This window comes from Carassius auratus, unplaced genomic scaffold, assembly GCF_003368295.1.
Source record: "Carassius auratus strain Wakin unplaced genomic scaffold, ASM336829v1 scaf_tig00001753, whole genome shotgun sequence".
Lineage (NCBI taxonomy): Eukaryota > Metazoa > Chordata > Actinopteri > Cypriniformes > Cyprinidae > Carassius > Carassius auratus.
Window position 1 is genome coordinate 484,837 of NW_020523394.1, and position 25,437 is coordinate 510,273.

The window sequence follows — 25,437 nt, forward strand, 5'->3', positions numbered from 1 at the left end:
TGGAGAATCTCATAGCCCAAATTCAGGCCAGTAGCCAGCTATGAGATCATGAAAAATTGTTTTTAAATAAAATTTGTTTTCTGATTGACTAATTTGCAGCTAAACTCTTCAAATAAATGTCTGCATTTTTTATTCAGAATGTTTAGCATCTGTGGTGTGACAATTATCACTGCGACACCCTTCCGAAGTGAAGGAGTTCTCAGAAAGTTGTGAGCGAGAGCGCGAGATGCAGCCTTTGCTTGATCCAGCTTTTATAAGCATTTTCTGACTTGTTTTCCACTTAGTTTGAACATAAAACATGTCACTTCCTGTTGCCAGCAGGTGGCGCTATGACTATAACTGAATATGGGCATGTAGATCTGTTAAGGGCAGAAGTATTATCTAACATGTGAAGTTTGGGGCAGATTGGACATTGTATGTCTGAGTTACAGCTACTTCCTTTTTCATGGCGAAACATCAAAATTTGTCAGGCCGCCATGGACACGCCCTTTAAGGAAACCTCAAGATCTTCGCAATTTAACATCGCAAAGGGCTTTAGATTACACTGTCCAAGTTTGGTGTTGATCTGAATAAATCACTAGGAGGAGTTCGTTAAAGTACAACCCCTGAAAATGGCAAAAACAACAACAATTTTGCAGAGAAAATTCAAAATAACTGACTTCCTATTGGGATTCGGATTTCGTACCAAGAGACTTTTTCATGGGTATTGGTGTTGTTATATGTGTGTACCAAATTTTTGTACATGTACGTGAAACTTAGCTCGAGGAGCACTCCGTTGAAAGTGTATAGGTGGCGCTATTGAGCATTTTGCCACGGAATATTGGCCTTCAGATGTGTTCAGGCCAGGACTCTTATCACACATGTGAAGTTTGGGGAAGATAGGACATTTTATGCTTGAGTTATAACATATTTTATTCCCATGTCGAGACATCAAACTTCGCCATGGCGCCATGAACATGCCTTTTAACGAAAACTCAAGATCTTCACAACTGAACAAAACACAGGCCTTTAGATTAGACTGACCACAAAAAAAGTCATTGATGTCTTAAAATTTCTAGGAGTAGTTTGTCACAGTGTAAAATATGTCACTTCCTGTTGCCAATAGGTGGCGCTATGACTATAACTGAATATGGGCATGTCAATCTGTTCTGGTTCTGAGTCTTATCTAACATGTGAAGTTTTGGTCAGATTGGACATTGTATGTCTGAGTTATAGCAACTTCATTTTTCATGGCGAATCATCGAAATTCGCCAGGCCACCACGGGCATGCCCTTCAACGAAAACTCTTCGCAATTTAGGCATAAAAATTAAGCATACAATATTTGTTGTTGATCTGAATAAATCTTTAGGAGGAGTTCATTAAAGGGGGGGAGTGAAATGCTCGCTTTCACTCAATATCCTGTTAATCTTGAGTACCTACAGAGTAGTACTGCATCCTTTATAACTCCAAAAAGTCTTTAGTTTTATTATATTCATAAGAGAAAGATAGTCTGTACCGATTTTTCCCGGAAAAACACGACCGGCTGGAGGCGTGACGTGTGGGCGGAGCTAAAGAATCACGAGCGCTAGTAGACTTTTGAGTTGAGAGCGTTTGGAAGTTGTGACATTACCGTAAGGAAAAAAAACCATCATCCAAAACAAACCATGGCTAACAGTCAGATTCAGCCATTTATTTATGATCCAGAATCAGATCCAGAGGCTGAAACTGAACGAGAGCAGCAGCAGCAACGACTCACTCCGAGCGGGGCTCAAACCTGGGTCTCCGGCATGGAAGGCGGACACACTAACAAGGAGGCAGAGATATTTTAAGCAGTTTTACTCACCGCCTGCGGTCTTTTACTGTCTATGTTTAGTTCAGGGCGTAGGCGCTAACTGATAATTCGTTCATTTATTTTTTCACTTACTACATTCATCAGAATGGCCGGATTAACGAAAATCTTCTTAAGAAATAAATTACGAAATTTCTTAAGATAAATTCCACGAGGTTTCGTGAGAATATTCTTAAGTGCAATTTTTTAAAAATGTGTGAAAAAGATGTGTGTATAAGTGGTGTTCTGGAAGGGTGTCTTCCAAAACAAGATAACATATTGGATATATACTTTAGCTGCTAATACAAAATGATAAAAGTAACCTATAAAAAAATTCCCTGGTGGGTATGTGTTTTTTAAGAAGGTTTCAGCAACAAGATTTTCAGTACCCTCCTGCTGAGCTCTTTTTAACATTTTAAACATAACACCACTGATTTATATATACAGAAAAGCACAATTCTGTTGGATTTATATTGTGATTTAGACCACCTATTTGAAAGTGAATAGAATGTTGTCAAGTTGTTAAATTGAAGTTACAGCAAGTTGTTAGCAGTTTGCTAACCACATGCAGGTGAAGTATAAACACAGCAAAATAAACTAGACAATATGAAGACACCAAACAAAAGGAGGGACATAATGTATTATGTATCATTTGTATAGGAGCATACATTTATGACCACATTAGATTGTATGTTTTTAAGATTAACATTTTAGTTATTAAAAATGCTCATTTGAATAGGTTATGCTGCTGAATACTGTAAAAGGTCTGTATAAAAAAGAAAGTCATGCAAAATAAACATACACAAACTTTATATTGACAATAAAGTAAATACAGTCAAACAATATTTAATACATATGATTTATAAGATGAAGACGACATAAAAATGTATTGAACTGTTTTAAAAGTCCATATGAGAATTTCTGAAACTGAAGTGACTCCAATAAACTTGAAACGCACGTCATCGGTGTCATCAGTGAATCCAGCCAATCGTGGATCAGTTGTGTCGTCATCAGAACCTGTGCAGCCGCTCTTCAGAAGCTGCGCTGCCTGAGTTCTCCGGCTACTCTCGAATCGCTCTCGCGGTACTTTGATGGCACACGTCACAGTGACATAGCGTCAGCGCTGTATCAAGTCGGACAAAATTTCTAACCTGCATGCACTGCTTCAAGTCAGCCGACGATCGGTTTGCGCAGAGCTGCATGAAGTCGAACAAACCTAGTATTTCGAGGATGCTACGTCATTGACATCCGTCGAAGGACTGTTCCAATGTCGAGGATCCTCGGAATTTCAACCAAGGACTGAGTCTTTCGTTCGAAAAATATGCCATATACAGGAAAGGATACATATCCTCTCAAATCACCCACAATCCTATGCGCAATCCATTCACAGCGTTATTCAAACGGACCTTTTCACTGACGTAATGACGCAATTACGTGCACTTGCTAGCCTGTTCCATTTACGTGTTCTCCGTATGCTAAAGAGGAGTCTCGCCCAAGGGGCAAGGAACTCGACCGGAAGTTGAAGTCGGGTGGGGGCTGCCATCTTTTAGCAGAACTTCACTTGCGTTAGCATTCCCATTGACTCCCATTCATTTTGGCGTCACTTTGACAGCGAATAACTTTACATCTGAGGCGTTTAAAGCCTCTGTTTGTCCATTATTTATTTCTAAAGATACACAACAATGTATAAAGGGCTCCATTACCTTCTATGTTACATTATGGCCCCGTATAAACAGTTTTTGTAAAAATAGGCTAACGATTGCGTCATAACCACTCCACTCTCTGTCGCATTACCGTACAGACAGGAGGAGAAGCTCGCAGGCAATTAACTTAATATGGCGTACTGTCGTTACATTTTAAAATACTATACAAAATAATTAATCATAATACTTAATCCTGCTCACTCACGACAAAGAACTCCCCGCTCAAGCTCGCCGTCTCTGCAAGATTAACGATGGCAGTTTGCACGCACAGTTACTAGAAGATTTACATCTGCCAGACAGGTTGCTGACGTCGTCAAGCTTCGTTTGAGTCTGCGCGTCAGAAACGGAAATGCTAAAAAACGCTAAAACTGGGCTTCATTTGTCTCAATTGAGTTCCAATGGGGTCGCTGTGTCCATTTCTTTTACTGTCTATGGTCTCGCCTAGCCTCTGAAGGAAGTGACTTGGAAGAATCAGTCCTGGCACGGAAGTATCCTTGACATTGAGAAACGCCTACTGTATATTTTTGTTGCGACTTTGACTGGCGCTCAGCTTCATATTTTTAATGCGGCCTGTTTTTGAACAGTTACTTTTAAAATAGCCTGTCTTAAGCTGCAGCGATATATTTCATTCATTACATTAACAGTCATCACTGTCCCTTCAGAAAACTCGTGCACATCTATAGTCCTCCTATGTATTATATGTAGCTGTTGCTGTAATGCTCAAATATAACAATTAAATTGAAATAACCCAATAAATTCATTAAATAATTATTATTGTTTAGAATTAAGACAAATCTGGGGCTGTCCGATCCTGCAGATTTGCTTTATTCAACATCAAGAAGATCAAGCCCTTTCTTTCAGAACATGCTGCACAACTCCTTGTTCAAGCTCTTGTTCTGTCCAGGCTGGACTATTGCAATGCCCTCTTGCAAGATATTTAATGAGCCAAAAAGAATACACGTCACACCTCTGTTTATCAATTTGCACTGGCTTACAATAGCTGCTCGCATAAAATTCAAGGCATTGATGTTTGCCTACAAAACTACCACTGGCTCTGCACCCATTTACCTAAATTCGTTACTTCAGACTTATGTGCCCTCTAGAAGCTTGCGTTTTGCAAGTGAACGTCGCTTGATTGTGCCATCCCAAAGAAGCACAAAGTCACTTTTACGGACTTTTAAATTAAATGTTCCCTTCTGGTGGAATGAACTCCCCAACTCAATCCAAGCAGTCCTTACCCATCTTCAAGAATCGGCTTAAAACATATCTCTTCCATCTTTATTTGACCCTCTAACTTTATTACTCAATATTCTAATTCTATTCTTTAAAAAAATCGAACTACCTCTCTAATCTTTTTGTATTCTATTTTCTTTTCATTTATTATGCAATTGTATATGTATGTGTGTGTGTGTGTGTGTGTGTGTGTGTAAAGACCTCTAACTAGCTTGCTCTATTCTTTTATTTTTTTTATTCTATCTGTTTTCTTTATATTTATTATATTAGTTAAAATCCCATGCTACGTGTACTGTGTTAACCTAACTGAGACTTATTATAGCACTTATATATCATTGCTCTTTTTGTTGTTTTTGATTGCTTCCACTGTCTTCATCTGTAAGTCGCTTTGGATAAAAGCGTCTGCTAAATGAATAAATGTAAATGTAATTGTAATGTGAATCCAGGTTAAAAACGGGCACTTTAAAGAAATCAAGGGAGTAATCTTTTTTATTTATAACAGATTTTTTTTCCCCTTTTTTATGTTTTCTAATCTACAGTGAATATAAGTATTTGGTTATTGCGAATAAAAATGTGAAATTTAACAAAACTGTCATCCATTACCCCTCATTTTTATGATCTTTGTGCAAATTCAAACTCAGTTCTCTCTTCACAGCAGTTCAGACAGTGTACTGTTTGAGTAAATGAATAAGTGAGTCTTGTGTCTTGTTTGCGTGCTGCCATGTCTCCTGGCTCTGTGCCTTCTGTTTTTTAGGTTGAGGAGGTCGATCTTGCCGGGGTCCCGGAGGGGTACCCCGATCTTTGTCTGGTTTTCAGCAAGGTCCACATTCAACATCCGTCAGGTGCTACAACGGCTGTGGGAGAACCAGCTACATCAAGGCGGAGAAGTGCATGTTCCATGGCAAGTCTGTTTCATTCTTGGGGCATATTATCTCGACGGAGGCGATCGGAGGCGATTTTTTTTTTTTTTTACCTGTCCGGGGTAAGTTTTTTTCTAAAAACGCAAAAAAAGGCATGCTATGCGAGATGGCGGCGATGATCGGTCATGTTTTTCACCTCTCCCAGTCTACGTTCCTATTTTAATTATTTTCCACCACCCATCGTACTTAAATTCATCATTTGATCGCTTCATTGTTAGTTCATCATGCCCAAGCCGTGAAAACAATGATCTTTGTGCAAATTCAAACTCAGTTCTCTCTTCACAGCAGTTCAGACAGTGTACTGTTTGAGTAAATGAATAAGTGAGTCTTGTGTCTTGTTTGCGTGCTGCCATGTCTCCTGGCTCTGTGCCTTCTGTTTTTTAGGTTTTTTAGGTTGAGGAGGTCGATCTTGCCGGGGTCCCGGAGGGGTACCCCGATCTTTGTCTGGTTTTCAGCAAGGTCCACATTCAACATCCGTCAGGTGCTACAACGGCTGTGGGAGAACCAGCTACATCAAGGCGGAGAAGTGCATGTTCCATGGCAAGTCTGTTTCATTCTTGGGGCATATTATCTCGACGGAGGCGATCGGAGGCGATTTTTTTTTTTTTTTACCTGTCCGGGGTAAGTTTTTTTCTAAAAACGCAAAAAAGGCATGCTATGCGAGATGGCGGCGATGATCGGTCATGTTTTTCACCTCTCCCAGTCTACGTTCCTATTTTAATTATTTTCCACCACCCATCGTACTTAAATTCATCATTTGATCGCTTCATTGTTAGTTCATCATGCCCAAGCCGTGAAAACAAAACAAGCTATACCATCCCCGAGGCTTTTCGGCTGATTCTAGCGAGGCTAGTGCTAGCAGCGATCATGCAGTTAGCCATGAGAGCTCGTTTCTTGATTTTTCACATGATGCTTTGCTTAAACACATTGCCGAAATCATGGCAGAAGAAGGTCGGCGAACGCAAAAGCTGTTGAATGACTCTTTCACTAAGCTGGAGTCTGGGCTGGACGCGAAAGTTGATAGTATCATCAAACGCATCGATGAGGTCGCTGCGGTCACCGACTCCCTCGCGACTCGCCAGGCTGAAACAGAAACGCGTATCTCTGCCCTGGAAGATGACATCGCTCCGCTTAAAGTGAAACTGGCTACAATCGAGAAACATAACACAGCACTTATGAAGAAGGTTACAGATCTGGAGGGTCGTTCCAGGTGGGACAATATCAGAATTCTAAACCTCAAGGAGTCTGTTGAGGGAAGTGATCCCATAATTTTTTTTGAATCCTTCATCCCAAAATTGCTTGAGCTGCCAGTTCCATCTATCGCAATTGACCGCGCACACCGAGGGCTTGGTACACCTGCAGATGGCCACCCTCGCCCTGTTATTATCAAGATTCATCGTTCCAGAGACGTCGCTACAATCCTGACCGCAGCTAGACGCAAAGGCCAGCTTCAATATGAGAACTTCTTCGTATCACTCCTGACATTTCACCTACAGTTCGCGCCGCGAGGAGAGCCTTCAACCCAATCTGCGCTGAACTTATTAAGAAAGGCATCCGCTTTCAAATGAATTTCCCAGCCATGTTGGTCTTCAAGGCGAACGGCATACAGAAATCTTTCAGAGACCCGAAAGATGCCAAAGCTTTTATGGACGGTAATATCTGAACTCTTATCTTTCAATGAATGTTCGCGATCTTTACAAAATACATCTCTCTTTTTTCTTTACGATCCATGTTCAAGCTAATGATGGGTGATCAGTAAAAATATATGGGAGAGTTTTCTTATGTATAAACCCTTATTCACCGCAAAACTTTTGTTTTTGTTTTTTAGCTAGGATATTGAACAGGCGTATTAACGTACGTTTACGTTTTTTTCTCTTTTCTCAGCGCTTTTGAATTACTAATAGATCCTAGTTTTTCATTTTGTACAACAGGAGTTATAGACATGGGTGCACCCAATCTTCTCCTTGTTCTGTTTTTGTTTTTAAATTGTTCTAATACTTGTTCATTTAAGACTGGACCAGAGTTTAAATTCCCCTCTCCTTCCCGTTTTTTTCTCCAATATATAGTCTGCTTTCTCAATGTTTACTACATTCTCTAATTTTCTATTGCTTCTTAAATGGCTGATGGTGTCAATTTAAACTTTCTTAGCCTCAATGTACGGGGCCTGAATAAGTGAGTGAGTGAAGTGACATTCAGCCAAGTATGGTGACCCATACTCAGAATTTGTGCTCTGCATTTAACCCATCCGAAATGCACACACACAGAGCAGTGAACACACACACACACTGTGAGCACACACCCGGAGCAGTGGGCAGCCATTTATGCTGCGGCGCCCGGGGAGCAGTTGGGGGTTCGATGCCTTGCTCAAGGGCACCTAAGTCGTGGTATTGAAGGTGGAGAGAGAGCTGTTCGTGCACTATCCCCACCCACAATTCCTGCCGGCCCGAGGCTCGAACTCACAACCCTTCGATTGGGAGTCCAACCCTCTAACCATTAGGCCACGACATCCCCACTCCAATAATCCAGTGAAACGAATTTCTACTTTGGACTTTTTGCGGAAAAAGAGAATAAATACAGCCTTCTTACAAGAGACTCATCTGGTTAAAAGGGATACTGATCGTATGTCAAATCGTTTTTTTCGTGTTCTTGCTTGCTCCTCAGTTTCAAATAAATCCAAAGGGGTAGCGATTATATGTCAGCGTAATCTGCGACTTAAACTGTTGGATACTTGGGCAGACAGCAAAGGTAGAATAGCAGTTGCGAAAGTAAATATAGAAAATATAGATGTTGCTCTGGTTTCAATTTATGCTCCTAATAATTTTGAAAAAGAATTTTATGAACAGATAAGGTACTTCTGGAGCTTTCTGACTTTAAATTTATTATTGGCGCTGATTTTAATGCTGTTGTTGATTATTCAGTGGACAGGTCAGGAAACTCCGAAAATTTAGATCAAAAATATGCTTCTGATGCATTATGCTCCTGGATCAATGATACTGGGGTGGTGGATCTTTGGCGTATACTAAATCCTGATATTAAAGCCTTCACACATCATCTAGACACAAATCTTTCTCGTGAATTGACTTTATTTTTTCTTCTAGAGGCTTGTTTCATAACATTGTTAATGTTAGCTTATTGCCAGTGGCATTTTCTGACCACAAGGCAGTGATTGCTTCTGTTTTGTTTAGCTCTAATCCAGCTCGGGCCCCTAGATGGAGTTTCAACACCACACTTCTCCGAGACGAAGCATTCAAATCCAAGTTCTTAAGTCAACTAATAGACTTTGTCAATATAAATAAAGGTTCAGTCGAGGACCCACCCATATTCTGGGATGCTATCAAGGGGTTTATTAGGAACTTTACTGTATGTTATGCTTCTAGCATAAGGAAAGCTCGTTCATCTAGATTACACGGTTTAGAGTCTAAACTCTCAGCTTTAGATCTCTTTTTACAACAAAGTTATGATGAGGATGTAAGGCTTCAATTTAATCTTGTGAAAAAAGAGATAAATGCTATTATGAAGCAGCGCGCAGAATTTTTAATTCATAGGACGCGGCAGTTGTACTATTTTAATGGGTCTAGACCCAGCCGTTTACTCGCTCTTAGATTGCGGTCAAATGAACATTTTTCAGATATCAGCGCAATCAAGTCCAAAGATGGTGACATTCTTAATGAACCCTCACTGGTTAATAATACCTTTCGCAGCTTTTACTCTGATTTTACAGCTCGGAGGTATTGCATAACCAGGATGCGTGTGACAATTTTCTAAAACAAGTACTGCTTCCTAAACTATCTGAGGAAGACTCTTTAAAATTAAATACCCCCATAACCTTAGATGAGCTAAAGGAGGCTGTTTCCGATATGCGTAGCGGTAAGTCTCCTGGGTTGGATGGAATTCCCCCTGAATTTTACACAACCTTTTGGGACACTTTGGGCCCTCTACTTTTTGATATGATTCAAGCTGCTGTTGAAAGAGGGTCTTTTTCTAGAGATGTGAATATTGCCGTTATTTCACTCTTGCTCAAAAAAGACAAGGACCCAAATGATTGCTCAAGTTATAGGCCTTTGTCTGCTAAATGCTCATCTAAAAATGTATGCTAAATTGCTTGCACGAAGGCTTCAGCCAGTCATGACTAAGCTTGTTAACTGTGACCAGACTGGTTTTATTAGAACCAGGTTGACATCTGATAATGTTAGAAGATTACTCCATATAATATATGGCACTTCTTCATCAACTGTTCCTGCTGCTGTTCTTTCTCTAGATGCTATGAAAGCCTTTGATCGTCTGGAATGGCCATATATGTGGTCTGTGTTGAAGGTTATGGCTTTGGGGTCCTCTTACATTCGTATGATCAAAGTGTTGTATGCAAATCCCATAGCCATGGTGTTGACAGGTAGAACTTGTTCTTCGTTGTTTGACATTGCCAGAGGCTCTCGTCAGGGATGCCCTCTAAGTCCTTTTCTTTTTGAACTGTCGCTTGAGCCACTTGCACAGACCATACGCATAGATAAAGGTATCACCCCAATCACAATATGTGGAACCAGTCATCATATTTCGTTGTACGCAGACGGTGTCCTTCTTTATTTAGGTAACCCATTGCAGTCCATACGTAACATCTTAACAATCTTTGGCCGCTTTGGCGAGATTTCTGGATATAAAATAAACTGGTCAAAGTCGGCACTTCTTCCACTGAATGACGCAATGAGAAACACAGCTCTACCCTCAGATATACCAGTGGTTCAGCAATTTAAGTATTTGGGTATCACGATTGGTGCTTCATTGAAGTATATAATTAAAACCAACTATGAGGCTATTCTGTCTAAAATTTCTTGTAACCTGGACAATTGGTTGTCACTTCCAAATTCTCTTAGATCATTTGTCTCGATTATCAAAATGAATGTACTACCTCGAATTAACTTTGTAAGTTCCATGCTGCCCTTGCCTCCTCCGTCCCGTTTTTGGGACAGGTTACAGAGCATAATCACCAAATTTGTCTGGAATGGCAAACGACCACGTCTTAAACTTTCCACAATGCAACGAGATAGATTTGCTGGTGGACTCTCACTCCCCAACTTTAAGTTGTATCACTGGGCTTTTACATTACGTCCCTTGTTCAGCTGGTATGATGGTGGAATTGATGTCTCTTGGCGTTCCCTGGAGGAGAATCTGGTTCTTCCTCTAAAGTTGGACGAAATTTTATTTGCTAATATCCCTATAAATAAAAGTAAACTTCAAAGGGATTCACTCCTTGGGTGATATAATGGGTGACAAGGGCCTTTACACCTTTGAAGAGCTTTCTATTCAATTTAATCTGCAGAGATTTTTTTTTTTACTTGCAGTTGAGGGCAGCCATGAAGGCCTATGGGGTCCCTTGGATGGCTCCTCTTAAAGACCACCCTTTACTGAAAATATTATGTGAGACCCAGGGAACGAGAGGATTAGTTTCTAAATTATATGTTTTTTTTTCTTGAAAAAATGTATCCTCCTTTGACAATAGACTCTTCTTGGCGGGCAGATATTCCAGACCTTTCCCCTGGTTTTGATTGGAACAATGTCTGGGCTATGGTAATGCTTGCTTCTAGGAATCCAGATCATCAACAAATCCTTTTTAATTTTATTCATAGGACTTACCTGACCCCACATAAACTTTATAGTATGAAACTTAAACCTGATCCTAATTGTACACTCTGCCACACAAGTGAAATTGGTACTTTTTATCACATGATTTGGGAATGCCCTGGGGTTGCTAACTTTTGGATTATGGTTAAAGATAATTTGTCCACCATATTAAAGGTCTCTGTCCCTTTGTCTCCATCTGTTTTAATCTTAAATGAGCTCTCTGATGATCCAACTTAACAAAATTCAGAAACGGGTGTTTTTAGCTGGCTTAACAGCTGCCAAGAAATTAGTTGCAACGAGATGGAAGCCTCCACATTCTCTTAATAAACAACATTGGGTTCTCACACTTATAGATGTGGTGTATCTCGAATTGTCCACTGCAGGCATTCATGGTGCAAGAGAGGACACCATCAGACTCTGGGCTCAAACTTTGGAGAAGCTCAAAGGTCTACTGACTTGAATTAAGGAGATTAACCCCACACTTAATTATTATTTTTATATATGTTTATAATTGTATTTACAGTTCCCTGTTTTGGTTCTAATTGCCTTTTCTATAACTGTCATAGACTTCTTTCAGCACTGTTATACATGTACAGTCTCGCATATTCTGAAGCAATACATGCATCTTTTGTTTTTATATCTGTTGTTTACACTTCAGTGTAACCGAACAGTTAATTCAAAATTAAGTTCAAAATTAATAATTTTTTTTTTTTTTTTTTTTTTTTTGTATGTTATGTTTTGTTGTGAGATTTTTTTCCTTGCTGTTGTAATGGCTGAATGTTGTAATCATTTTGTGAGTTGAAAGACATCAAAACAATAAAAATTGATAAAAAAAAAAAGGCATGCTATGCAAAAAATGTATGTTTCACAGTAATCCCAACATGATCATGTGACACTGAAGACTGGAGTAATGATGCTGAAAATTCAGCTTTGCATCACAGGAATAAATTACATTTTACAATAAATTCACATAGAAAACAACTACTTAAATATTGTATTTTTAATCAGATAAATGCAGCATCTATGAGCATAAAAGACTTTAAAAGCATTAAAAATCTCACAGATACCAAACTAAATTAAATCGCATTACATTACATTACATGCAGAGTTTGATAGTAATCCCAACAGCTGGTGTTAATCTTGGACTTAAAAAGATGTCTGTTTTCAGGAAATTGAGCGGTGTGTAAATAGATGTCAAACTGTCTCAACTTTGACCTCAAAGGTCAAGTCTTTAAAGTCATCATCGTTTTGGACACTGACGGTGTAGAGACCCATCTGCTCCAGTCGGATCCTGACCAGGGTCAGCGTGCTGACAAACCTGAAGCAGATTCAGAGCACACATCTGACATCTTGTGGAAAGGTTAATTGTTGTTTAATTGAGCTCATGTACTGAGAGAATCTTTACCGGGTCTCATTTTCCTGTATTGTGTTGTGTCCTGTAATAGCAGTGCTGTCTTTAGTCCAGTGGACGGTGGGTTTGGGATACGCCTGGATCTCCACCTTCAGCTCCACGTTTTCTCCAAGCTGCGCCGAGACGCTTCTGTCCAGGTCAGAAGAAAGAGCCACGAATCCTTTCTCTACAGACAGACAGATGAAAATGTCATGCTTACAAACAATCAACATGAGTTACACTGATGAAGTATATCAGGGTTTCCACAAAAAATATAAGCACCACAACTGCTTTCTACACTAATCATGTGACACTGAAGACTGGAGTAATGATGCTGAGAATTCAGCTCTGATCACAGGAATAAATTACATATTACAATAAATTCACACAGAAAACAGCTAATTTAATAATGATATTTCACATTTTTATTATTTTTACCTTTTTTTGTTTGTTTGTTTGTATCAAAAAAATGCAGTCTTTATGATCATAAAAGACTTTAAAAGCATTAAAAATCTCACGACCCCAATTATTTGAAAGCTAATGTATAAAATTATTGACAGAGTGAGTTACACTTCCTCATCTTGCTCAATCTATTTAATATTCCATAAGTGAGCCATAGACCATAATCGAAACGTTCAGGTGCTAAAAGCTTTCTTCATAAAGGCTTGCCTGCAGTGTGTGTCTAAGTGCTGCAGACCGCAGTGATCTACAGTCAGCTCCTGTGACTCTTGTATGCCCTGCTCCAGGGTTTCTGTCGACGGCTGTGGTTTCATCATGTTAAACATAAAACCAACTCATTCCCTTCAGCAGAAGATTTCATTCACACGCAGCATTTCCCCCGTTAAGAGAGCTAACACCATCACAGGAGATGCTTTGAGACTGAGCTCTTGTTTTAAAGGGACGATGGGGACTTAATTAAGGTTTGCATCAAAGCATCATTGAAAACACACCATGCAGATCTTAGAGCTCAGATGATGAAGGCCGCACTTAGTACAAGTAATTTTAATTACAAAGTTTCTAGGTTTTCATGTTTTTAATTAACTCTAATAACGCTGGTGTTGACTGTAACTGATTTGAGTAGCCAGGCTTTATTCTATACTTCTTGTAAATGTGATGCATCTGCAGCTCTTACCCAGTACAGTGATGTTGATACTGGCTGAAGCTTTCTGGTTGAGCACACCCTCATGCACCCAACAAACATACTGTCCTGATCCAGCCAGAGACACTTTTGTGATGCTGAGACTGGACTGCATGCTCATGGACGACGGGATATCAGTCAAGATCTCAACGCCCCCTGCCTGAGGGGAAAAAGGTTTGGGGTTTTCGGTTATAGAAATTAATTTTTCTATTAGCATTTAATATTTGCTACATTTCATTGAAAAGCAACATGACTTCAGATATTAAGTATTGTTTTATAAAAAATAAAAATAAAAAAACATTTGAGAGAACAAGACTTCGCCCTAACTTATTTTTCTTCTCAAGTAAATGCATCTTGATTTAGGAACTTTTAGATATTTTTACTGGAAAACAAGACTTCAAGAAGGAATTCAAATCCATGATTTTATCGTTGCTAGCACAATGATTGCGAGCACCTTTGATTGATGTCAAAACCAGCAAACCACCTCAGGCTGATTTAATCTGTTTTTCAGATATTAACAACAAAAATGAGATTATATTCACTTTGCTAATGTGCATAAACCAGAACTTTTTTTTTTTTTTTTTTTTTATCCCCTAATAAAAACACGTTCCTCGTGAAGGTGTGGTCATACATCTCAAGCTCATTTCAACATGCAGAGCTTCTCATAGGAGCTCTCAGTGCTCGATCGAGAAATAATGAAAACAAAAAGTTTTATTTTCAGCCCACTCACGTCTTTGTTGGGAAAGTCCCAAAGGAAGTAGACGAGCTCCACAACATGAACGGTGCATTTGATGTTCAGCGTCTCGCCCTGTTTCAGGACCGTTTTGGAGGCGCTGATGATTGGATCCAGAGCCTCGGGTTCTGAAGTCATGTGTGTGGAAGAAAGAACAAAAACGGCTATCAGTTGATATACAGTAAAAAAAAAATCATCTGAGACTCAGTCAGGTAAATGATGACAGATGTGTAACACATAGACTCTCTCTAAAATTTAACCATCTTACAAACACAAATTAAAAATGGTGAGCATTTTAACTCAAAACAGCAAATAATTGCCTTTAATGTTGATACATGAATGGCAAATACAGTCATAAATATCTGTAATATTAAAGCATTAGGACAAATATGTCACGTACGGTGATACAGGAAACAAGGAGAGATCCAAGTGCAGGTAAGATATTTATTGAGGGGTAATCCAAAAGAGTAAACAGTCCAGGCTGGGTCAAAACCAGAGTATCCAATAACAAGAAGAGACAAAACACAAGGCAGGATCAAGACTACGGAATGACAAGACATAGACAAGGACTCCGTGACACATACTCAGACAGACCGGGTATAAATACACAGAAGGTAATGAGGGAAATGGAGACAGGTGGGGAATAATCAATTAACCCAAACAAGGAGGAAGGTGACCAAATAAGGGAAAAGACAGTTAATAAGGTGACATACACCGTGGGAAAGCAGGACATCTAGTGGAAACCCAGGGACCACAAAACAGGGAGACCAGGAGGGAGAAGGACCGGAGGAGGTTCAGGGGGAGGGACGGAGGGCCAGACTAACAGAGAGGAACAGGGACAGGAGTGAACACAAAAACAAAAAACAACATGAAGCCCCCCAGGGTGGAGCAGAAGACCACCACGTCCTTGTGGTTGAGGCCAGAGTCCTCAAGGGTGGGGCAGAAGACCACCACAACTGTGTAGTCAGGGTGAGAGCCCCCCAGGGCGGGGCAGAAGACCACCATGTCCTTGTGGTCGAAGCCAGAGTCCTCCAGGGCGGAGCGGAAGACCACCACAACCCTATGGTCAAGGCGGAAACCCTCCAGGGCGGAGCGGAAGACCACCACAACCGTGCGGCCGGACCAATGGGAGGACGAAACTCTGGTAATCCCATGACGTCCATACTGGACGCCAGAAGATCGGTGCTGTCCTGACACCGCTCATGAAGATTATTGGTGACTTGCATCTGTACATGAAGATCATTGGTGACTTGTATTTGCTCATGAAGATCAATGGTGTCTTTCCTTTGTTCATGAAGATCAGTGGTGACTTGACTCAGTCCTTGAATCAATCAATCACCTTTATTTATACAGTGCTTTAAACAAAATACATTGCGTCAAAGCACTGAACAACATTCATTTGGAAAACATTGTGTCAATAATGCAAAATGATAGTTAAAGGCAGTTCATCATTGAATTCAGTGATGTCATCTCAGTTGAGGGGCCAGTTCTCCTCTGACCAGACGAAACCAGTAGTTCAATTCCAGGCTGCAGCAAAGTCAGATTGTGCAGAAGAATCATCTGTTTCCTGTGGTCTTGTCCTGGTGCTCCTCTGAGACAAGGTCTTTACAGGGGATCTGTTTCTGGGGCTCTAGTTGTCCTGGTCTCCGCTGTCTTTCAGGGATGTAGAGCTCCTTTCTAGGTGCTGATCCACCATCTGGTCTGGATATGTACTGGATCCGGGCGACTGCAGTGACCCTCTGATCTGGACACAGACTGGATCTGGTGGCCACGGTGACCTCGGAATAAGACAGAAACAGTCAAATATTAGCGTAGATGCCATTCTTCTAATGATGTAGCAAGTACATCGGGTGTTTTGGGAAGTGTTTCCGATTCCGGTTTACCTAATTAATGCAGCCTAAAAATCCTTTAACGGATTTGGATATTAAAAGCATATTAGTATGTTATGTGTATGCCAGGTTAAAGAGATGGGTCTTTAATCTAGATTTAAACTGCAAGAGTGTGTCTGCCTCCCAAACAATGTTAGGTAGGTTATTCTAGAGTTTAGGCACCAAATAGGAAAAGGATCTGCTGCCAGCAGTTGATTTTGATATTCTAGGTATTATCATATTGCCTGAGTTTTGAGAACGTAGCGGACGTAGAGGAATATAATGTAAAAGGAGCTCATTCAAATACTGAGGTGCTAAACCATTCAGGGCTTTAGAAGTAATAAGCAATATTTTAAAATCTATATGATGTTTGACAGTGCAGTGTGGCCAGGACCGGGCTAATATGGTCATACTTCCTGGTTCTAGTAAGAACTCTTGCTGCTGCATTTTGGACTAGCTGTAGTGTGTTTACCAAGTGTGCAGAACAACCACCCAATAAAGCATTACAATAATCTAACCTTGAGTTCATAAATGCATGGATTAAAATTTCTGCATTTGACATTGAGTGCATAGGCCGTAATTTAGATATATTTTTGAGATGGAAAAATGCAGTTTTACAAATGCTAGAAACGTGGCTTTCTAAGGAAAGATTGCGATCAAATAGCACACCTAGGTTCCTAACTGATGACGAAGAATTGACAGAGCAACCATCAAGTCTTAGACAGTGTTCTAGGTTATTACAAGCAATTAACCCAAACAAGGAGGAAGGTGACCAAATAAGGGAAAAGACAGTTAATAAGGTGACAGACACCGTGGGAAAGGAGGACATCTAGTGGAAACCCAGGGACACAACCCAGACACTGACAAAATATGAAAATCATTTCTACTACATTGCAAAAATATATTCTTGTTTATGCTTAAGACAAGAACAAATATCTTCCAATGGGGTCAAAAAAAATAAAAAAATATATAAATATTGGTGTCCTTAAAGGGATATTTTACCCAAAAAATTTACATTACCCCATGATTTACTCACCCTCAACCCATCCTAGGTCTATATGACTTTCTTCTTTCAGACAATACAATTTGAGTTATAGAAAAAATATTGTGTCTCTTCCAAGTTTCATAATGATTCGATTTTTAAGCACAAAAAATTGAATCCACCCATCATAAAAAGTGCTCTACATGGCTCTGTGTGGTTAATAAAGGGCTTCTGAAGCGAAGTGATGCGTTTGTGTAAGAAAAAAAACATATTTAAAACATTCACGTTCACAAGAGAGTGGCATTCCAGCTTATGACACGGGACATATCTCTCGACAGAATATGCTAGTATAAGTTTTGTTTACTGCAAATAAATATCATGTGAAGAGGTGAAATGATTTAACCATACTCTATGTTTTATTAATCTTAAAATTGTGTGTTTGTGTGTATATCTGGGATGCTTCAACATAACTAAAGTCGCGTTCGTCACTTCTCAGCAGAGCTTACGCATCCATTTTCCCTTTTATCCTGACAAGTGCTCCAGTCCCTGCTGCAGACAAAATACCCCCATAACAGGATATTACCACCTCCATGCTTTACTGGAGGATTGTTGGCAAAGCTCAGTCTGACTGCATCCTTTTTTGAGGATTGGCTTTTTTTCTTGCAACCCTCCAATACAAGCCACATTAGTGGATAATTTACCACAATAACCACTCTTTGTCATAAATTCTTGCAACTGCTTCAGAGTTTCTGTAGGCCTTTTAGTCGCCTCTCCGACTAGTTTCCTCCTGACTCTTTCATCCAGTTTGGAGTGATGTCCTGTTCAGGGAGGCTCTGTATTATACCAATTACCTACCACTACTTAATAACAGACTTCTGGGAATTGATGAAGCCTTTGACAGTTTTTTTTTTTTTTTTTGTGCATGTCCACAACTTTATCTCAGCGAAATTTTGACAGTGTCTTGCCACCCATATAGTTGATTGTTTGCTTCAGTTGCACTACCAAGACTGAAATGCTCCAGGAAATTTCTTTTCATGCTGAGATAATCAAATTCGCCACAGCTGATCACAGTTGAGAAGGTGATTAGCTGCACCTGATTTAGTTTATAAGTTGTTTTTAGGAGGGCTTGATCATTTTTCCAACTAAGTGATTATGTTTTGTTTGTTTGTTTTTTTGGACATGTTAGTGTTATATCTTTCACTTGGATGTTATAAGTTGCACTTAATACATCCAGCATGATAAAACAAAAACTGTGTCCGTCTTCATTTCAGGCTTCAAAACAATAAAATTTGATTATTTGATTATTACTCTGTTGAAAAAACTAGCATATGCTATATGATTGACTAAATTGTCCAGTTTAGACAAGAATTAGGATAGACAATTAGTGCAAATGTTTTGATCGAATGATTCAATTTTGAATCACGCTTGGTGTGTTTTGATAGAGTTTGTAGAAAAAGCTAAGAAAATGTAAATAGCCAGGAAATTAACTATTTGCTAATTGTGTGATCTAGGTGTATTGTTCTGTTAAAGTTTAGAAAAAGTACTTTAAGTATTGGCAAACACTTGTTAGCAATTGAAAAACAAAACTTTAAATAAAGCACAATTGGAAATCACAGCAAGTCTAGTGAACAATAAAAGACATCTTCTTATGGTATAAAAAGAGTATTGGATCAAAATTTTAAAGTACCAAATAAACTGAAAACGTAGAAGGTGGTGGACTCTTTCTCCTCTCCGTTCAGCTTTCCTTTGCATTTGTAGGTTTTGTCCTCCAGGGCGGCGGTGTAGCCCACGCTGGGGTTGTACGACCCCTCCACCTTTATGTATGAGTCACTCTCGTACAGCGTGACGTTTATCAAGGGATCCGTTACCAGACATGGGATGGTGCCTTCCACTCGCGTCTTAGTCACCATCAAATAATCGTTCTCCAGGAACCACACCTCAGGATCTGAAGAGAACAGAATCAGTGAATCAGTGTGTGTGTGTGTGCGAATTAATAAATAAGTGAATGATTGCATGCACAAATTAACAAATGAATCAATCTAGGAATAAAAAAAATTATACAAACAATTCAGTGAATGAATAAATAATGTAAGGTGATAAATGAATGAATGCATGAGAGAGTGAGCGAATGAATGAAAAAAATCAATATATGAAAAAATGTTTGACAATAATGAAAAATAAATGCACGAGTGGATGAAGGAAATAATGTGAGAATCAGTAAATTAATGAATGTGTGAGTAAATAAATTATTGCATAAGTGAATTAATGAATTAATGTAAGAAGCAAGAAAAAAGTGAAAGAAATTAATGTGAGAATTAATTAATGTGTGATAAAAAGTATTAAAAAATCAATTCAATGTGAGAATCAATAAATTAATGAATACATGAGTGCATGAAAAAATTAATCACAGTGAGAATAAAATGAATGAATGCATGAGGGAATAAATGCCACACACAAATCAATGTGAGAATCAACAAATGAATGAATGCATTAGTGAATGAACAGAGAAATCACTGTGACAATTAAATAAACGCATAAGTGCATGAACAAAAATAAATAAATATGAGAAATAATAAATGAATGAATGCACAAATAATGTGAGAATCAATAAAGGAATGAATGTACAGTAAGAGTGAATGAACAAAAGAATCAATGTGAAGACCAATAATTGAATGCACACGTGAATGAAGGAACAAATTAATGTTCTTACATCGCGAGCCCCCTCCCCCACCTCGGACAGTCTGATCACCCTTCTTTGTTTCTCACCCCTAAGTATTCACCCCTCATCAACCGTGTGAAGCCATCAGTGAGGACCATCAAAGTGTGGCCAACTGGAGCAGACTCTTTACTTCAAGACAGGTTTCAACACACTGACTGGAGTATGTTTGCTTCACAGGCTGCCTGTGGCTCTCACACGGACATTGATATCTACACCTCCTCTGTACTGAATCACATCAACTCCACCATTGACAGTGTAACAACAGAAAAACAGATAACAACATACCCTAATCAGAATCCATGGATGAACAAGGAGGTTCGACTTCTGCTGAAAGACCGCAACGCTGCCTTCAGGTCAGATGACGCTCAGGCCTACAGTAAATCCAGGGCTAACCTGAAAAGGGGCATCAAAAAGGCCAAGTACTGCTACAAGCTGAAGGTAGAGGAACACTTTTCCAACTCTGACCCCCGACGCATGTGGCAGGGCATCCAGATCATCAGTGACTACAAGTTAAGCAACTCCACACCAACAGTCACGGACGTCTCCTTCCTTAACGAGCTAAATGACTTTTATGCTCGCTTCAACAGCGACAGCAAGGAGATGGCCACCAAAATCTCACCCTCAGCAGACCACCAACCCCTTAAACTCACCTCCACAGATGTCCACACTTCACTGAGCCGGATCAACGCACGCAAGGCTGCTGGCCCGGATGGCATTCCTGGACGTGTGCTTAGGGCATGTGCAGAGCAGCTTGCAGGGGTCTTCACAGACATTTTCAACCTGTCCCTCACCCAAGCAACTGTGCCAACATGTTTTAAGTCCACATCCATTGTGCCAGTACCGAAACACTCCTCCCCAACGTGCCTGAATGACTATCGCCCCGTAGCACTCACACCCATCATTATGAAGTGCTTCGAGCGACTGGTCCTAGCACACCTCAAAGACTGCCTCCCACCCACACTGGACCCACACCAATTTGCCTACCGCAGAAATAGGAGCACAAAGGATGCAGTATGCACAGTGCTGCACTCTGCACTCACACACCTGGACAATAACAACACGTATGTTAGGATGTTGTTTGTTGACTTCAGTTCAGCATTTAACACCGTCATTCCCTCCAAGCTGACCACAAAACTTGGAGACCTGGACATCAACACCTCCCTCTGCAACTGGATTATGGACTTTCTGACCAACAGGCCTCAGCATGTTCGGTCAGGTCACACCCACTCCACCACCATCACACTTAATACTGGCGTACCACAGGGCTGTGTGCTGAGCCCATTCCTCTACTCCCTTTACACCCACGACTGCAAGCCTGTGCATGGATCCAACTCCATCATTAAGTTTGCAGATGACAACACGGTGATTGGCCTCATCAGTGACAACGATGAGACTGCCTACAGGGAGGAGGTACAGCACCTGGCCACATGGTGCGCTGACAATAACCTGCTCCTTAACACCAATAAGACCAAGGAGCTCATTGTGGACTTCAGGAAGAAGAATGGAAGCACGCATGACCCCATCCACATTAACGGGCTGGCTGTAGAACGTGTTTCCAGCTTCAAGTTCCTGGGAACCACCATCTCAGAGGAACTGTCCTGGGCCACAAACACCTCCAGCTTGGTCAAGAAGGCTCACCAGCGCCTTTTCTTCCTCAGGACACTGAAGAAGAACCAGCTGTCTTCATCCATCCTGGTGAACTTCTACCGGTGTGCGATCGAGAGCATCCTGGCCAGTTGCATCACAGTCTGGTATGGGAACTGCTCAGTGGCTGACCGCAAGGCACTGCAGAGGGTGGTGAAAACTGCCCAGCGCATCACAGGGACACCACTTCCTGCTCTTGAGGACATCCAGAGGAAACGCTGTCTACGTCGAGCTCGCAGCATTCTCAAGGACTCCTCTCACCCTGACCACGGACGCATTTCAGGAGCCTCCGAACAAGGACCACAAGATTCAGGAACAGCTTTTTCCCTAAAGCTGTCTCCTTGCTGAACTCTGCCCTCTGACACCCCTCAACACCCCCCACACCACACACATAGACTCCTCCCCCTCTTCAACACTGTGACTGATTTATTTATTTATTCACAACAAGCAAAAAACAGTAACTTGTTATTACTTGCACTACTGTCTGTTCATCCAGGAACACTGTATAATCCATTTGCACATTGTAATATTTTCTATGCACTTTACTGTCCATTGCAATACTGTAAATTATGTTCATAGTTCTGCCTATAGTGTACATACACTTTTACATAGCCCATCTGTATAGTATGTTCATAGTACACCTATCTTTATATCGTGCTTATAGTATTTAATATCTGTAAATTTTGTCCATAATACTTACCTGTATAGTTATTGTGCATAATATAGACCTTTATTCTGTACTTACTGCTTATTGCACTTCTGGTTAGATGCTAACTGCATTTCGTTGCCTTGTACCTACATGTGCAGTGACAATAAAGTTGAATCTAATCTAATCTAATGAAGATGGAAGTGAGAAAATGGATAAAAAAATAAAATTTGCACAACATTAAATTGTTTAAATTTACAGATATACAACATCTGTTGTTTTTACATGCACATTTTAAAACTCACCCAACTTGTAATTAAGCAATTAATTAAGAAATGTATAAATTGAATAGTTTTTAATATTTTTATGAGTTCTTACCAGGCACAAACACAGCCACCTCTCTGGACTCGTTTGTCCCGTTCTCTGAACACACATAAATGCCCGTGTGTCTCCACGTCACCTGCTCCAGACGGAGAACGCTGGAGGAAGGACTTTGGTTCTCGGTGTGGAACTCTGGAACATTCTCCTCCCGCTTGAAGCGCCAGGTGACATCACTCCCGCCGGAGCAGGTGATGCTGAAGGAGGAGTTGATGGAGAGGACGACCTGAATGGGATTGAGCTCCAGACCTGAACTACCCAGACAGAGCAGGAGCAAACCTGCACACAGACCAGCACTGAGATTAATACCACGTCACTCAAACAATACTGCTCGACAATAACGCAAGATGTGCTAAAATAATTTGGGGAAAACAAATGTCATGTTTCCTCCTAGATCATTTTTTGAATAATTTTTTTTTTTTTTTTTTGGTGTTCATTAAAATATTATTCTCATACATTTTTAAGTTATAAGTGAGACACAATTTTTTTTGCATGCATTGTTTAATTTCAAGATTTTGGGCTATTTTGCTTCTATAACATGCCTTCATTCAAAATAGTGGAAAGAAAACATTAAAAATACACATTTAAGGTTAATTTTCAACTATTTTACTTCTATAACATCTTGTTTTAAAATAGTGGAAAGAAACATCCAAAATAAACATGTACGTTTTTATTTTATTTCACTTTATTGCATCTGGCTCAGTTTGTTTTTAATAATCGAATGTGTGCAATAAGCCATAGATTAAAGTCTTTTGAGTTACATTAAACAAGTCAAATTCTGAAAATACTGAGCTTTAGGTTTGAGTTTATTTGTTTTTGAATGTAACATTATTTCGAGGTTTGTTTAGTCTGTTACCTGTTGTCATGACAGTCAGTTGGGAAATGCTGAAACTCTTCATGCTGCCGTCCAGAGCAGTTAGACTCTACTCAAAAAAATGAATAAAAAAAAAAAAAAAAAAAAAAAAAAAATGCACAAGCTCAACATTAATAGTGTTATTAGAGAAACAAATATCTCTCGTGCCTACTATTTTAAGAAAAAAGAAGAATATGAAAGAATGCTAGCTCTGAAGCAAAAAGAAGGCAGGAATGAGGTTGAAGTCCATGTCAGAACGGGCTCTTTTTTAATGCTAACGTCTCTCTGGGCTTTAGAAAAGCTTCACTGCATACAATTTGCGTCAGAGAGAGCAGAAGAACATCAGATCGCTGAAAGGAACCAAAAACAATTATGTTACAGATAGAAGGAAAATCTAACGCCGCCATCGCCATCGACCCACGCTGGCACTGTTGACTTCAACATTAGCAGACACAGCAGATAAAGCAGCTTCAAAATGGCCGAAATCATTTATGAATGCAGCTGGGATCACACCATACCCGAGGATGTTTCAAAGCAGTTGTTAAGGTTTTTTAAACATTTAAGAGAGTTGCTGTGTGCTTTTTAAGATGTTCGTGGTGGTTGCCATTGTTATAGAGTTGTTAAGGCAACCTTAACTCTACCAGATGATCTTGCAAACATTTATTGTTGATACTTGAACAAAGTTGTTCCAAAATAAATTAACGTTAACTGTTCAAATTTCTAATAAAACAGATCAGTTTATTTATTCAAATTTGGTATAAAAAAAAAAAAAAAAAAAAATACAATTGACATTAACATTTCTTGCTTATGTTCCACAGTTTACACTCACCATTCAAGGTTATGCAAGGTAATGGCAATACTCCTTACAGTTATACATATACATACATTTATTCAACCTTTGCTACACATAAACACAGGAAACACAAACACTCCCATTTTAAAACGGAAGTCTTGAAAAAATACCCAAATCCCACTGTTTTACAAAATTTTTCAGAGGTCTCTGAGGATGACACAGAACTGGATGAAGCACAAGATCATTTGTCTGAACTTATAAAGAAAAAGTTTGGTCAACTTTTTCTAAAGTTGGAAAGTAATTTCAACGTGTCCAACAGGTGCATAGATCAAATCATAGATGAGCTTCAGTTCATATCTTCTTCTGCATCTGCTCCAGTTAAAAAAAAAAAATAGATGTTGTTGAGTCCGCTTTAAAGAGCCATAACTGTGACATAGATCCAACGATTATCTCTGATTTGGAAAAAAGTAAACAAATGTTGAATCAAACCCTGTCAGTTCAGCTTTAGGTAAAGATGGACCTTTTTCAACAGCATATAAGAGGAAAGAATTTATGACAGAAAATTTTTCAGTTGTTGATCCAGTAGTATACATACTGGAAAATAAAGACAACAGAACATTCCAGTGTGTTCCGATACTCCAGTCGTTGTCGCAAGTCATGAAGAATATTGAAGAAAAGGACCTAGTCACTCAAAAAAATACTAGATGTGCATCAGGTTACCAGTCCTTACATACTGGATCTCACTTTCATGAAAATGAATGTTGAGAGATGAAAGTTCTAAGCTTCCTATCACTGTTTATAAGTCCTGTACAACAGGTTTAAATCCATCCAAGGTTAAAAAACATTGTCATTTTGTCAAAATATCATTTTAAAATTACCTCAGTTCTCAGAGATCCCCAAACGGTTCGCGCGAAGCTGTTCAAAAGATTCAGTTTCCTTAAACCCCACCTTTTGGTAGCATACTGTGTTCTGATTGGTCAACTAACATAGTTTTGATTGGTTGTTCCGCACAC

At 39.6% G+C, this 25,437-nt stretch overlaps 2 protein-coding genes across 2 annotated transcripts in view; both read right to left on the reverse strand.

Moving 5' to 3' along the window:
* LOC113069557 (platelet-derived growth factor receptor beta-like) overlaps window positions 1-25,437 on the reverse strand; it is a 78,410-nt gene that overhangs the window by 49,829 nt on the left and 3,144 nt on the right. Inside the window, exons 2-3 of the mRNA XM_026242709.1 lie at window positions 23,635-23,701; window positions 22,779-23,057 (exon numbers count right to left, since the gene is read on the reverse strand). Of these exons, the coding sequence (XP_026098494.1) occupies window positions 22,779-23,057; window positions 23,635-23,677 (322 nt within the window). The 5' untranslated portion in view covers window positions 23,678-23,701. The remainder of the gene's footprint in view (window positions 1-22,778; window positions 23,058-23,634; window positions 23,702-25,437) is intronic.
* Window positions 12,282-15,292, reverse strand: LOC113069558 (platelet-derived growth factor receptor beta-like). Its single transcript, XM_026242710.1, has 5 exons — window positions 14,942-15,292; window positions 14,539-14,669; window positions 13,803-13,968; window positions 12,686-12,857; window positions 12,282-12,598 (listed from the first exon to the last, which is right to left on the reverse strand). Exons 1-5 carry the CDS (start codon window positions 15,099-15,101, stop codon window positions 12,475-12,477), a joined length of 753 nt encoding a protein of 250 aa, XP_026098495.1. The 5' UTR covers window positions 15,102-15,292; the 3' UTR covers window positions 12,282-12,474.